Raw genomic sequence first — 15592 nt, 5'->3', positions numbered from 1 at the left:
GTATACCTTGTTAACAAACACTATAAACCTAAGGCAAAAAATAAACATAAGACCAAAACTCTGAAGCACCTCAATACTTCGATTCTTTTTTTCATATTCAGACCCTATCATGATTGCCTATACTACAATCAGTATTTCATACAAGGTGGAAAACCTCCTTAGGAAACAATGGTAACGAAAGTTTAGAGAGGATATTTGTCAAAATATATGGCTGCCTAATTTGATAAAGTTCCACAAGTACATGATATTTATATATTCACTGTGGGAGATCATTCTTTGGTCCAGATTCAGATGAAGTTTGTTGATCCATAATTATTCTATTTCATTCTTGCATAAAATGTCATAAAGTTGAATTAGGCAGCTTAAAGTCTTGTTTTGACAATTGTTTTTGACTGCTTCAGCTGTTTCTAAAGTTCAAGTATATTAAAATACATTGCAGTTTCTTAAATTTAATCTAAAGTAGTGATAGTGATGTATACCAACATACCTTCAACAATTAGTTCAGCTGTTGTTGTAGCTTCTCCAACTATGTTGACAGCTTTACAGAAGTATGTTGTTGTGAAGTATACTGGCACCCTTCTCATTTTCAAGATGCATGTGCCATCCTCTGTGTACTCAATAGAAGTTGTGTCATTTTCTTCAAGTTCCTCTTCCTCTCTGAACCATTTCACATCAGGTCGTGGGCGACCAGTCACTTTGCATTCAAATGTTACAGTGTCACCTTCTTTAACAGTAAGCTTCACAAGTTCTTTCACAAACTTGGGAGCTTCTCTGACTGGTTCGATCACTATCTCTGCTCTTGTAACTGCTTCTCCTGCAGGATTAACAGCTTTACATGTGTACTCAGCTTCATCAGCAATGTCTGTTTCTTCAATGACCAATGTGCTCTTTCTATCTTCTGGGAAGTCAACTGTGACATGATCATCAGGTATCACTTCAACATCATCTTGGTACCAAGTCAGAGATGGTTTAGGTTCACCCTTCACTTCCACATCAAGGTGAAGTCGACTACTTTCATCAATGGTCTGAGGAATCAATTCTTTCACAAAGACAGGTGGTTCCATGGGTATCTCAGCAACAACCTCTTCAGGAACCTCCTCAAATTTAGCTTCAAAAACAACAGGTTCTGCCTTCTCTTCTGGTTTGATTTCAAATTTGACTTCTGCCTCTGTTTTCTGGTAGTCAATTTCTGTGATTGGTTCTTCCTCAACTGGTTTCTTGATCTTGAATTCAACTTCTTCAAGGACCTTTTCTTCAACAGCAACTTCTACTTCAGCTTTGGGAAGTTCTAGTTTCATCTCCACTTCTGTGACTTCTTCTTTCACTGGTCTTTCAATGCTGACTTCAGCTTCAAAAGTCACTTCCTCTTTGACAACTTCCTCAATAGCATCAAAGAATTCTTCCTCCTTTTCTTCTTCAACTGCCTTTTCAACAACAGGTTCAGGTTCAGGCTCTGGTTCTGGTTCTGGAATACAATCATGAATAAAGATCATCAGTATTTATTTCTTTAAAGCTGAAAAATAAAGCTTTGTCAAGTACACAACAAACAGAATGTTAAGTGTATGTGGCACTGTGGCAAAGTGATCACCGTAAGATTAGCTAACTCTATGTGTCCATTATCACAAAAAACTTAAATATTCATACACTGTACAAACAAACAAACCGTAAGTTCAGTTAGGCTCAAAGGTGATGGCAAATGTCTGTATCCGAAATACAATTTTACACCATACGCACATCATAAAAGTAACTATCATTTGATCCTTGGTCATCACCATGATTTTCATTCCATGCAATTAAACATGTATTACAATTGGTAAATATGAGAATAACTCGATCTTATATTTTGACCTGCTAGTATTTGGTAATACATGTATGCCATTTAGGGTTGTTTGTGAATACCTACCTTTCACTTGTAAATCTGCTTTGGTTTCAGCTTGCCCAACTTTATTGGTAGCTTTACAGGTGTATGGTAGAACATCTTCATCTCCAACATTGTTGATTGTCAGTGTACATACACAATCCTTTGTATATTCCACAACATAACGTCTTGTTGGCATAATTCTTGTCTTCTTCTTGAACCACTGTACTTCTGGTCTTGGAATACCTGTCACTTGACATTCCAATGTGACACTGGTTCCTTTAACTGCTTCAGTCGTTTCAAGCTCCCTAATAAACTTAGGTGGTTCAGTCAATATTGACACAGCAAAACCAGCTTTAGCTTCTCCAACTTCATTGGTGGCTTTACAGCTGTACTTGCCAGCATCTTTCTCCTTTAAGTTCTTGATGATGAAGACATGTTCATCCTTTTCTTCATCATGGCTGACAGAGTAGTCAGGACCTTCTTGGCAATGTTTCCATCCCTTAAACCAACCACTTGTTGGTTCTGGATTACCTGAAATTCTGCATCTGATCTCAGCTGGTTCACCTGAAAAAATGAATGATCAAAAACTGGTTTTAGACTGCAAATCATTACTTTTAAACAATTAGCTATTCTTCACTAATACTGAAATCGCTCTAATTTCCTGACAACATACAGAAATATCTTCAGGTAATGTCTCTAGTGTTAGTCATAGAACACCTGTGGATCATGATGGAAAGAAAACAACATATAGATCCCACTCACATCTTGTATAGGGATTAATACCAACATTAACATACCTTCTATTGCTTCAGTGTCACGTGGGCTCACAATAAACACTGGTGGTCTCTTTCCAGCTGTAAACAAAATATATAGTAAATTATGAATATTCACTCAGAAAAAGGATTTCACATATCTGTTTATCACAAAATGGTACTACAACCAATAAAAGCAGTCATCAATATAATTGCGCAACACAAGTCAGAAAAAATAAACCCCACTCAAAACACATGCAAGTACTTACGTTCAACAATTAGTTCAGCTGTTGTTCTAGCTTCTCCAACTATGTTGACAGCTTTACAGAAGTATGTTGTTGTGAAGTATACTGGCACCCTCTTCATTGTAAGGATACAAGTACCCTCCTCTGTGTACTCAATAGAGGTTGTGTCATTTTCTTCAAGTTCCTCTTCCTCTCTGAACCATTTCACATCAGGTCTTGGACGACCAGTCACTTTGCATTCAAATGTTACAGTGTCACCTTCTTTGACAGTAAGCTTCACAAGTTCTTTCACAAACTTGGGAGCTTCTCTGACTGGTTCAATCAGTATCTCAGCTCTTGTAATTGCTTCTCCTGCAGGATTGACAGCTTTACATGTGTACTCAGCTTCATCAGCAATGTCTGTTTCTTCAATGACCAATGTACTCTTTCTATCTTCTGGGAAGTCAACTGTGACATGATCATCAGGTATCACTTCAACATCATCTTGGTACCAAGTCAGAGATGGTTTAGGTTCACCCTTTACTTCCACATCAAGGTGAAGTTGACTACCTTCATCAATGGTCTGAGGAATCAATTCTTTCACAAAGACAGGTGGTTCCATGGGTATCTCAGCAACGACCTCTTCTGGAACCTCCTCAAATTTAGCTTCAAAAACAACAGGTTCTGCCTTCTCTTCTGGTTTGATTTCCATTTCAAATTTGACTTCTGCCTCTGTTTTCTGGTAGTCAATTTCTGTGATGGGTTCTTCTTCAACTGGTTTCTTGATCTTGAATTCAACTTCTTCAAGGACCTTTTCTTCGACAGCAACTTCTACTTCAGCTTTGGGAAGTTCTAGTTTCATCTCCACTTCTGTGACTTCATCTTTCACTGGTCTTTCAATGCTGACTTCAGCTTCAAAAGTCACTTCTTCTTTGACAACTTCCTCAACAGGTTTCTTGATCTTGAATTCAACTTCTTCAAGGACCTTTTCTTCAACAGCAACTTCTACTTCAGCTTTGGGAAGTTCTAGTTTCATCTCCACTTCTGTGACTTCTTCTTTCACTGGTCTTTCAATGCTGACTTCAGCTTCAAAGGTCACTTCTTCTTTGACAACTTCCTCAACAACATCAAAGAATTCTTCCTCCTTTTCTTCTTCCACTGCCTTCTCAACAACAGGTTCAGGTTCTGGCTCTGGTTCTGGTTCTGGTTCAGGTTCTGGTTCTGGCTCTGGTTCTGAAATACAATCAGATATAAAGTTCATCTTGTAGAACCCTCTGTCCAGTACATGACATACAGTATATTAAGTGCCAAAGACATTGAGGCAAGGGATTACAGTAAGATTAACTAACTCAATACATCCATACAACAGAATGTCACTTTTACATACTTGAACCATAGGTTCAGTTGTACTCAAGGTGGTAGCAACTGATAATACCATATTAAAATACAATTCTACCCCATAGGGACATCATAAATGGAACAATCATTTAAATCTTTGTCAAAATTATGACTTTTCCTCCATGAAATTACACAATCAAGTCAAGTGTTACAATAAATGCACATGATGATAATAAGACAATTCTGGCCCTTAGTATTTGGTAATATGCCATTACAGGTTGTTTGTGAATACCCACCTTTCACTTGTAAATCTCCTTTGGTTTCAGCTTGTCCAACTTTATTGGTAGCTTTACAGGTGTACGGTAGAACATCTTCATCTCCAACATTGTTGATTGTAAGTGTACAGACACAATCCTTTGTATATTCCACAACATAACGTCTTGTTGGCATAATTCTTGTCTTCTTCTTGAACCACTGTACTTCTGGTCTTGGAATACCTGTCACTTGACATTCCAATGTGACACTGGTTCCTTTAACTGCTTCAGTCGTTTCAAGCTCCCTAATAAACTTAGGTGGTTCAGTCAATATCGACACAGCAAAACCAGCTTTAGCTTCTCCAACTTCATTGGTGGCTTTACAGCTGTACTTGCCAGCATCTTTCTCCTTTAAGTTCTTGATGATGAAGACATGTTCATCCTTTTCTTCATCATGGCTGACAGAGTAGTCAGGACCTTCTTGGCAATGTTTCCATCCCTTAAACCAACCACTTGTTGGTTCTGGATTACCTGAAATTCTGCATCTGATCTCAGCTGGTTCACCTGAAAAAATGAATTATCAAAAAACGGTCATAGCCTGCAAATTATTACTGTTAAAGAATGAGCTATTCTTCACTAATACTGAAAGCCCTAATATCCTGACAACATACAGAAAATATCTTCAGGTAATGTCCCTAATTTTAGTTGTAAATACCAGTACATCATGATGGAAAGAAAATAACAATGAAATCTCATTCATATCTTCAATATGGATTAATAACAATGTTAACATACCTTCTATTGCTTCAGTGTCACGTGGGCTCACAATAAACACTGGTGGTCTCTTTCCAGCTGTAAACAAAATATATCATGAAAATTCACTCAGAAAAAGGTTTTCACATATCCATTTATTACAAAATGCTACTTCAATCAATAAAAAACATAGTCATCAATATCAAGTAGGTGATCTGCATAAAACTTGATTTTCAAAGAAGGGATTCAGAGTAATGACTAAATAATTCCAGATGCCAAGGAATTTAATATTTTGAAGTATTTCTGTGCAGCCATAGAAAGAAGAAAATAATGTTCAAAGTCATGCCATCATCCATCCACTTATAACTGGAAACACTGTAACATAATGTAGCATAAATTTAAAAACTATTATGTGCGTAACACAAATCATAAAAATAAACCCCACTGAAAACAAGCAAGTACTTACGTTCAACAATTAGTTCAGCTGTTGTTCTAGCTTCTCCAACTACGTTGACAGCTTTACAGAAGTATGTTGTTGTGAAGTATACTGGCACCCTCTTCATTGTAAGGATACAAGTACCCTCCTCTGTGTACTCAATAGAAGTTGTGTCATTTTCTTCAAGTTCCTCTTCCTCTCTGAACCATTTCACGTCAGGTCTTGGACGACCAGTCACTTTGCATTCAAATGTTACAGTGTCACCTTCTTTGACAGTAAGCTTCAAAAGTTCTTTCACAAACTTGGGAGCTTCTCTGACTGGTTCAATCAGTATCTCTGCTCTTGTAACTGCTTCTCCTGCAGGATTGACAGCTTTACATGTGTACTCAGCTTCATCAGCAATGTCTGTTTCTTCAATGACCAATGTACTCTTTCTATCTTCTGGGAAGTCAACTGTGACATGATCATCAGGTATCACTTCAACATCATCTTGGTACCAAGTCAGAGATGGTTTAGGTTCACCCTTCACTTCCACATCAAGGTGAAGTTGACTACCTTCATCAATGGTCTGAGGAATCAATTCTTTCACAAAGACAGGTGGTTCCATGGGTATCTCAGCAACAACCTCTTCAGGAACCTCCTCAAATTTAGCTTCAAAAACAACAGGTTCTGCCTTCTCTTCTGGTTTGATTTCAAATTTGACTTCTGCCTCTGTTTTCTGGTAGTCAATTTCTGTGATGGGTTCTTCTTCAACTGGTTTCTTGATCTTGAATTCAACTTCTTCAAGAACCTTTTCTTCGACAGCAACTTCTACCTCAGCTTTGGGAATTTCTAGTTTCATCTCCACTTCTGTGACTTCTTCTTCCACTGGTCTTTCAATGCTGACTTCAGCTTCAAAAGTCACTTCTTCTTTGACAACTTCCTCAACAGGTTTCTTGATCTTGAATTCAACTTCTTCAAGGACCTTTTCTTCAACAGCAACTTCTACTTCAGCTTTGGGAAGTTCTAGTTTCATCTCCACTTCTGTGACTTCTTCTTTCACTGGTCTTTCAATGCTGACTTCAGCTTCAAAGGTCACTTCTTCTTTGACAACTTCCTCAACAACATCAAAGAATTCTTCCTCCTTTTCTTCTTCCACTGCCTTCTCAACAACAGGTTCAGGTTCTGGCTCTGGTTCTGGTTCTGGTTCAGGTTCTGGTTCTGGCTCTGGTTCTGAAATACAATCAGATATAAAGTTCATCTTGTAGAACCCTCTGTCCAGTACATGACATACAGTATATTAAGTGCCAAAGACATTGAGGCAAGGGATTACAGTAAGATTAACTAACTCAATACATCCATACAACAGAATGTCACTTTTACATACTTGAACCATAGGTTCAGTTGTACTCAAGGTGGTAGCAACTGATAATACCATATTAAAATACAATTCTACCCCATAGGGACATCATAAATGGAACAATCATTTAAATCTTTGTCAAAATTATGACTTTTCCTCCATGAAATTACACAATCAAGTCAAGTGTTACAATAAATGCACATGATGATAATAAGACAATTCTGGCCCTTAGTATTTGGTAATATGCCATTACAGGTTGTTTGTGAATACCCACCTTTCACTTGTAAATCTCCTTTGGTTTCAGCTTGTCCAACTTTATTGGTAGCTTTACAGGTGTACGGTAGAACATCTTCATCTCCAACATTGTTGATTGTAAGTGTACAGACACAATCCTTTGTATATTCCACAACATAACGTCTTGTTGGCATAATTCTTGTCTTCTTCTTGAACCACTGTACTTCTGGTCTTGGAATACCTGTCACTTGACATTCCAATGTGACACTGGTTCCTTTAACTGCTTCAGTCGTTTCAAGCTCCCTAATAAACTTAGGTGGTTCAGTCAATATCGACACAGCAAAACCAGCTTTAGCTTCTCCAACTTCATTGGTGGCTTTACAGCTGTACTTGCCAGCATCTTTCTCCTTTAAGTTCTTGATGATGAAGACATGTTCATCCTTTTCTTCATCATGGCTGACAGAGTAGTCAGGACCTTCTTGGCAATGTTTCCATCCCTTAAACCAACCACTTGTTGGTTCTGGATTACCTGAAATTCTGCATCTGATCTCAGCTGGTTCACCTGAAAAAATGAATGATCAAAAACTGGTTTTAGACTGCAAATCATTACTTTTAAACAATTAGCTAATCTTCACTAATACTGAAATCGCTCTAATTTCCTGACAACATACAGAAATATCTTCAGGTAATGTCTCTAATGTTAGTCATAGAACACCTGTGGATCATGATGGAAAGAAAACAACATATAAATCACACTCACATCTTGTATAGGGATTAATACCAACATTAACATACCTTCTATTGCTTCAGTGTCACGTGGGCTCACAATAAACACTGGTGGTCTCTTTCCAGCTGTAAACAAAATATATAGTAAATTATGAATATTCACTCAGAAAAAGGATTTCACATATCTGTTTATCACAAAATGGTACTACAACCAATAAAAGCAGTCATCAATATAATTGCGCAACACAAGTCAGAAAAATAAACCCCACTCAAAACACATGCAAGTACTTACGTTCAACAATTAGTTCAGCTGTTGTTGTAGCTTCTCCAACTATGTTGACAGCTTTACAGAAGTATGTTGTTGTGAAGTATACTGGCACCCTCTTCATTGTAAGGATACAAGTACCCTCCACTGTGTACTCAATAGAGGTTGTGTCATTTTCTTCAAGTTCCTCTTCCTCTCTGAACCATTTCACATCAGGTCTTGGACGACCAGTCACTTTGCATTCAAATGTTACAGTGTCACCTTCTTTGACAGTAAGCTTCACAAGTTCTTTCACAAACTTGGGAGCTTCTCTGACTGGTTCAATCAGTATCTCAGCTCTTGTAATTGCTTCTCCTGCAGGATTGACAGCTTTACATGTGTACTCAGCTTCATCAGCAATGTCTGTTTCTTCAATGACCAATGTACTCTTTCTATCTTCTGGGAAGTCAACTGTGACATGATCATCAGGTATCACTTCAACATCATCTTGGTACCAAGTCAGAGATGGTTTAGGTTCACCCTTCACTTCCACATCAAGGTGAAGTCGACTACTTTCATCAATGGTCTGAGGAATCAATTCTTTCACAAAGACAGGTGGTTCCATGGGTATCTCAGCAACAACCTCTTCTGGAACCTCCTCAAATTTAGCTTCAAAAACAACAGGTTCTGCTTTCTCTTCTGGTTTGATTTCCATTTCAAATCTGACTTCTGCCTCTGTTTTCTGGTAGTCAATTTCTGTGATGGGTTCTTCCTCAACTGGTTTCTTGATCTTGAATTCAACTTCTTCTAAGACCTTCTCTTCAACAGCAACTTCTACCTCAGCTTTGGGAAGTTCTAGTTTCATCTCCACTTCTGTGACTTCATCTTTCACTGGTCTTTCAATGCTGACTTCAGCTTCAAAAGTCACTTCTTCTTTGACAACTTCCTCAACGACATCAAAGAATTCTTCCTCCTTTTCTTCTTCCACTGCCTTTTCAACAACAGGTTCAGGTTCAGGTTCTGGCTCTGGTTCTGGTTCAGGTTCTGGTTCTGGCTCTGAAATACAATCCGATATAAAGATCATCTTGTAGAACCCTCTGTCTAGTACATGACATACAGTATATAAGTGCCAAAGACATTGAGGCAAGGGCATTACAGTAAGATTAACTAACTCAATATATTCAGACAATAGAACTTCACTTTTACACACATGAACGATAAAACTTAGTTTAGATGTACTCAAGGTGATAGCAACTGACAATACCCTAAATACAATTCTCATAAATGGAATAATCATTTTAATCTTGGTCAAAATCATGACTTTTCCTCCATGCAAATTAAACATGTGTTACAATAAATGATAAAAAAGTCATTTCCAACCCTTTAGTATTTGGTAATATGCCATTACAGGTTGTTTGTGAATACCTACCTTTCACTTGTAAATCTCCTTTGGTTTCAGCTTGCCCAACTTTATTGGTAGCTTTACAGGTGTATGGTAGAACATCTTCATCTCCAACATTGTTGATTGTAAGTGTACAGACACAATCCTTTGTATATTCCACAACATAACGTCTTGTTGGCATAATTCTTGTCTTCTTCTTGAACCACTGTACTTCTGGTCTTGGAATACCTGTCACTTGACATTCCAATGTGACACTTGTTCCTTTAACTGCTTCAGTTGTTTCAAGCTCCCTAATAAACTTAGGTGGTTCAGTCAATATTGACACAGCAAAACCAGCTTTAGCTTCTCCAACTTCATTGGTGGCTTTACAGCTGTACTTGCCAGCATCTTTCTCCTTTAAGTTCTTGATGATGAAGACATGTTCATCCTTTTCTTCATCATGGCTGACAGAGTAGTCAGGACCTTCTTGGCAATGTTTCCATCCCTTAAACCAACCACTTGTTGGCTCTGGATTACCTGAAATTCTGCATCTGATCTCAGCTGGTTCACCTGAAAAAATGAAGGATCAAAAACCGGTCTTAGCCTGCAAATTATTACTGTTAAAGAATTAGCTAATCTTCACTAATACTGAAAGCCCTAATATCCTGACAACATACAGAAAATATCTTCAGGTAATGTCCCTAATTTTAGTTGTAAATACCAGTACATCATGATGGAAAGAAAATAACCATGAAATCTCATTCACATCTTCAATATGGATTAATAACAACGTTAACATACCTTCTATCGCTTCAGTGTCACGTGGGCTCACAATAAACACTGGTGGTCTCTTTCCAGCTGTAAACAAAATATATCATGAAAATTCACTCAGAAAAAGGTTTTCACATATCCATTTATTACAAAATGGTACTTCAATCAATAAAAAACATAGTCATCAATATCAAGTAGGTGATCTGCATAAAACTTGATTTTCAAAGAAGGGATTCAGAGTGATGGCTAAATAATTCTAGATGCCAAGGAATTTAATATTTTGAAGTATTTCTGTGCAGCCATAGAAAGAAGAAAATAATGTTCAAAGTCATGCCATCATCCATCCACTTATAACTGGGAACACTGTAACATAATGTAGCATAAATTTAAAAACTATTATGTGCGTAACACAAATCATAAAAATAAACCCCACACAAAACATGCAAGTACTTACGTTCAACAATTAGTTCAGCTGTTGTTCTGGCTTCTCCAACTACGTTGACAGCTTTACAGAAGTATGTTGTTGTGAAGTATACTGGCACCCTCTTCATTGTAAGGATACAAGTACCCTCCTCTGTGTACTCAATAGAAGTTGTGTCATTTTCTTCAAGTTCCTCTTCCTCTCTGAACCATTTCACATCAGGTCTTGGACGACCAGTCACTTTGCATTCAAATGTTACAGTGTCACCTTCTTTGACAGTAAGCTTCACAAGTTCTTTCACAAACTTGGGAGCTTCTCTGACTGGTTCAATCAGTATCTCAGCTCTTGTAACTGCTTCTCCTGCAGGATTGACAGCTTTACATGTGTACTCAGCTTCATCAGCAATGTCTGTTTCTTCAATGACCAATGTACTCTTTCTATCTTCTGGGAAGTCAACTGTGACATGATCATCAGGTATCACTTCAACGTCATCTTGGTACCAAGTCAGAGATGGTTTAGGTTCACCCTTCACTTCCACATCAAGATGAAGTTGACTACCTTCATCAATGGTCTGAGGGATCAATTCTTTCACAAAGACAGGTGGTTCCATGGGTATCTCAGCAACAACCTCTTCTGGAACCTCCTCAAATTTAGCTTCAAAAACAACAGGTTCTGCTTTCTCTTCTGGTTTGATTTCAAATTTGACTTCTGCCTCTGTTCTCTGGTAGTCAATTTCTGTGATGGGTTCTTCTTCAACTGGTTTCTTGATCTTGAATTCAACTTCTTCCAAGACCTTCTCTTCAACAGCAACTTCTACTTCAGCTTTGGGAATTTCTAGTTTCACCTCAACTTCTGTGACTTCTTCTTCCACTGGTCTTTCAATGCTGACTTCAGCTTCAAAAGTCACTTCTTCTTTGACAACTTCCTCAACTGGTTTCTTGATCTTGAATTCAACTTCTTCCAAGACCCTTTCTTCAACAGCAACTTCTACCTCAGCTTTGGGAATTTCTAGTTTCATCTCCACTTCTGTGACTTCTTCCTTCACTGGTCTTTCAATGCTGACTTCAGCTGCAAAAGTCACTTCTTCTTTGACAACTTCTTCAACTGGTTTCTTGATCTTGAATTCAACTTCTTCCAAGACCCTTTCTTCAACAGCAACTTCTACCTCAGCTTTGGGAATTTCTAGTTTCACCTCAACTTCTGTGACTTCTTCTTTCACTGGTCTTTCAATGCTGACTTCAGCTTCAAAAGTCACTTCTTCTTTGACAACTTCCTCAACTACAGGAGCGGGTTCAACCAACTCTTCTTTTGGCTCTTCTTTAACTTCTTCAACAACTTCTTCTACAGGTTGTGGTTCAGGGACAGGTTCTGGAAAAAATGGCAGTGACATTATCAGATACATGAATGAAACTTTCCTTTGATATTTCTGAATTTGAAGATTGTTGTTGGCATATTTTTAGTTTGTTGGCCTTGCAACATAGTTGAATTTTATAGAGGGAGCTAATGCATGAAAAGAGATACTAACTGTCATAACATAATATATTTTTACATGTGATTTGAAAAGGTTATAAATACCTCTGCAATATGTATTTGCAACAACATAAATAGATTATTAACAACTTTAATATTAACATGACTTTGATCCATATTGGTTATTGTTTTGCACCAACTTACATAAGTTCCATCCAACAGTTACCACCTTCTGGGCAGGATGTTAAAGATATAAAGCTTGTAATGTGCTTACCTGGACTAGGAGCTTTCTCTATCAGTGTTACTGTAAAGTTGGCTTTCACCTCTCCAAGGTCATTGGTAGCTTTACACACATATTTTCCAGCATCTTTAGGTTTGCTTTCTTTGATGGTGAAGACATGTTCATCAGTTTCTTTGAGATATGTAACAGTATACTCCTTGCCTTCAGTACAGTGTTTCCATCCCTTGTACCAGGAAACCGTTGGAGTTGGAATACCCTTGACTTTGCAACGGATCTCAGCTGGACGTTCTAAAAATGAAGAGAGCAACATTGTCAATTTAATATAACATATTGGCTTTATTTGATTAGTTCTTCTCTCCACAAGGTAATGTGACATAGCATATTAAAAACTAGTCAAAACGAAACCACTGGATTCAACTTATATAATTTCTTAACGAACATAGTGTAATTAAAAGCACATACAGATGGAGAATATTTCAATCACATTTCACCTTAAAATTAGTTTATTACTATGCACCTGTTATCATCAGTACTTAGTACATAATATCTGGAAATGGAGCCAATGAATATCACTTTATCTTTGATGGGATGGTAAAGTAAGCAAAAATATCTCACCTTTTACGGCTTCTGTGTCTTCTGGTTTTACAACAAAGGTAGGTGGACATCTTGCAGCTACAGGGAAGAGTATCATAACAATATCAATAATTGTCATGCCTCAAATACTTCCAATTTAATTCAAGTGTTGTGACTATTGTGATATAATTAAACCAGAACATCAAATGAAAACTGGAGAGTCTCAACCTAACACAATGGGTTCCCAACAGTTCTAATTAACTTACACCCAGTGTGTCCTCTAAGCCAATTTGATGAGCCACTGACGCACACAATTTCTAGTGACACACCAAAATTTAGTGTTCCCGTATCTCTTACTATGTGGTGACTCACAAGAAATACCAGTTTTTATCATTTGACTCACAACAACAAAATTAGGCTATCATTAGAGGGCACACTACCTACACCCTTTTATTAACAGAGCATCATCAGGTCACTATATAATCAGTATTGTAAAAATCATAAAACAATCTAGTTTTATAAACATACCCTGAAAACAACACTATAATCACACATGTTACTCTATGGTTGTTTTGTGTCTTTTCTATGGACCTGACAACTAACAACACAAATATATACGGTGCCTATACATTTACAGTGTGTTTCTTTCAAAGTACTTTCAAATTCAGGTAAAATTGTTCTACATTCAGTCACTTTTCAAATATGTTTCACCATTTCTCATATACTACTATGATGAATAATTCTTAACATTTAGTCCTAATGTTCTTTTCACAACACTGAACTTTCAAAAGATCTTTCAAATAGTTTCATGAAGGCAATTCATACTTACGCATAACAAAGAGTTCAGTTCTGCATGTATCTGATCCAACTTTGTTGACTGCTTTCACTTCATATTCACCTTCATCATCCATAGTCACTTCAGCAATTATCAACCTACAAATACCAACTTCTGTGTATTCAACAACATAATGATCATCACTTTCAAGTTCAATGCCATCTAGATACCAGGTCACTTCTGGTCTGGGAGTACCTGTCACTTCACATTCAAACACAACACGTTGACGTTCTTCAACTTCTAGTTCTTTGGGTTTTCTCAAAAATACTGGAGGCTCAAGAGCTTCTTCAAGTGGTGTAATTTCCTTGCTCACTTCATGAGTACGGAAGGCTTCCTGAATCTTGACAGCTGCTTCTTCCAATTCCTTCTCAGCAACATCTATGTCCAAGACTTCACCTTCTTCCACTGGAGCTTCTTTAAGCTTGGCCTCTACCAAGACTAGTTTGGGTTTCTCTTCTTCTGGTTTGATTTCCATTTCAAAGGTGATTTCTTCTGAAACAGATTGTACAAATTCAACATCAGCAGTCGTCACTTGTATGGTTTCTTCTGGCAATTTCATCTTTATTTCATATTCTACTTCCTGTTTCTCACGTTCTTCAACTTCAACCTGTATTTGAGCTGTTGCACGTGGGATTTCCAACACAACTTCAACCTTTTCTTCTTCTTTTGGTTTCTCAACAGGTACCTTGGCCTCCACAACAACAACTTCTTTCTCTTTGACAGGTTCTTCGACAGGTACAGCAGCTTCAATAACAATAACCTCTTTTTCTTCAATAGGTTCTTCCACTGGTATAACGGCTTCAACAACAACCACTTCCTTCTCTTTCACTGGTTCTTCAACAGGTTTAGCTGCTTCCATGACAATGACAACTTCTTTCTTCACAGTGGTATCTTCGATAGGAACCACAGCTTCGACTACAACCAATTCTTTTTCTTTCTTTGGTTCTTCAATAGGTTTAGCTGCTTCCATGACAACGGTGACTTCATGTTTTTCAGTGGTATCTTCGATAGGAACCACAGCTTCGACTACAACCAATTCTTTTTCTTTCTTTGGTTCTTCAATAGGTTTAGCTGCTTCCATGACAACGGTGACTTCATGTTTTTCAGTGGTATCTTCGATAGGAACCACAGCTTCGACTACAACCAATTCTTTTTCTTTCTTTGGTTCTTCAATAGGTTTAGCTGCCTCCATGACAACGGTGACTTCTTGTTTTTCAGTGGTATCTTCGATAGGAACCACAGCTTCAACAACAACCATTTCTTTCTCTTTCTTTGGTTCTTCAACAGGTTTAGCTGCCTCCTTCACCTCTTGAACCTCAATTTGGACAACTTCTTCTGTCACAGGTTCAGGTTCAGGGATAGGTTCTGTTGTTTCAAAAATGAAATAAAGATCATAACGTAAAGTGCCTTTAAGAGGAGATGGAAATGGGTCATCAGAAGATCATTCCATATTCTTCTCCACTCATGAAATATCAATATATATCAAAACTGATACAATACAGAATAGTTCTTTCAAAAAAAAATGGAGGGAACATGTCAATCTTATAAATATGTTACCGAACTACCCCAGGGCCTATATCATTTCCAACTTATTCATAATACAATCTTGCAAGCACACTTGGTTGTCATACATTTGATAAGTTCAGTTTTGTACTGCCTATATGGTTTTGTCCATTAAAATGCTGTCACAGCCATATCAACATTGACAAGAAGTCCTTTGTTAAAGACATCTATATGAC

General features: G+C 37.5%; 1 protein-coding gene across 1 annotated transcript in view; it reads right to left on the bottom strand.

Annotated features, from left to right (window-relative positions):
* The window catches only part of LOC144450678 (titin-like), a 450019-nt gene that overhangs the window by 257467 nt on the left and 176960 nt on the right, over nt 1-15592 (bottom strand). The window contains exons 88-103 of the mRNA XM_078141331.1: nt 13848-15218; nt 13061-13117; nt 12479-12733; nt 10768-12102; nt 10344-10400; nt 9591-10112; nt 8210-9217; nt 7987-8043; nt 7232-7753; nt 5649-6830; nt 5225-5281; nt 4472-4993; nt 2883-4070; nt 2659-2715; nt 1904-2425; nt 488-1465 (exon numbers count right to left, since the gene is read on the bottom strand). Of these exons, the coding sequence (XP_077997457.1) occupies nt 488-1465; nt 1904-2425; nt 2659-2715; nt 2883-4070; nt 4472-4993; nt 5225-5281; nt 5649-6830; nt 7232-7753; nt 7987-8043; nt 8210-9217; nt 9591-10112; nt 10344-10400; nt 10768-12102; nt 12479-12733; nt 13061-13117; nt 13848-15218 (9690 nt within the window). The remainder of the gene's footprint in view (nt 1-487; nt 1466-1903; nt 2426-2658; nt 2716-2882; nt 4071-4471; nt 4994-5224; nt 5282-5648; nt 6831-7231; nt 7754-7986; nt 8044-8209; nt 9218-9590; nt 10113-10343; nt 10401-10767; nt 12103-12478; nt 12734-13060; nt 13118-13847; nt 15219-15592) is intronic.

Source organism: Glandiceps talaboti, chromosome 20 (assembly GCF_964340395.1).
Source record: "Glandiceps talaboti chromosome 20, keGlaTala1.1, whole genome shotgun sequence".
NCBI lineage: Eukaryota > Metazoa > Hemichordata > Enteropneusta > Spengelidae > Glandiceps > Glandiceps talaboti.
The sequence above is the reverse complement of the archived record's forward strand: the minus strand, read 5'-3'. Positions and strand labels throughout refer to the sequence as shown.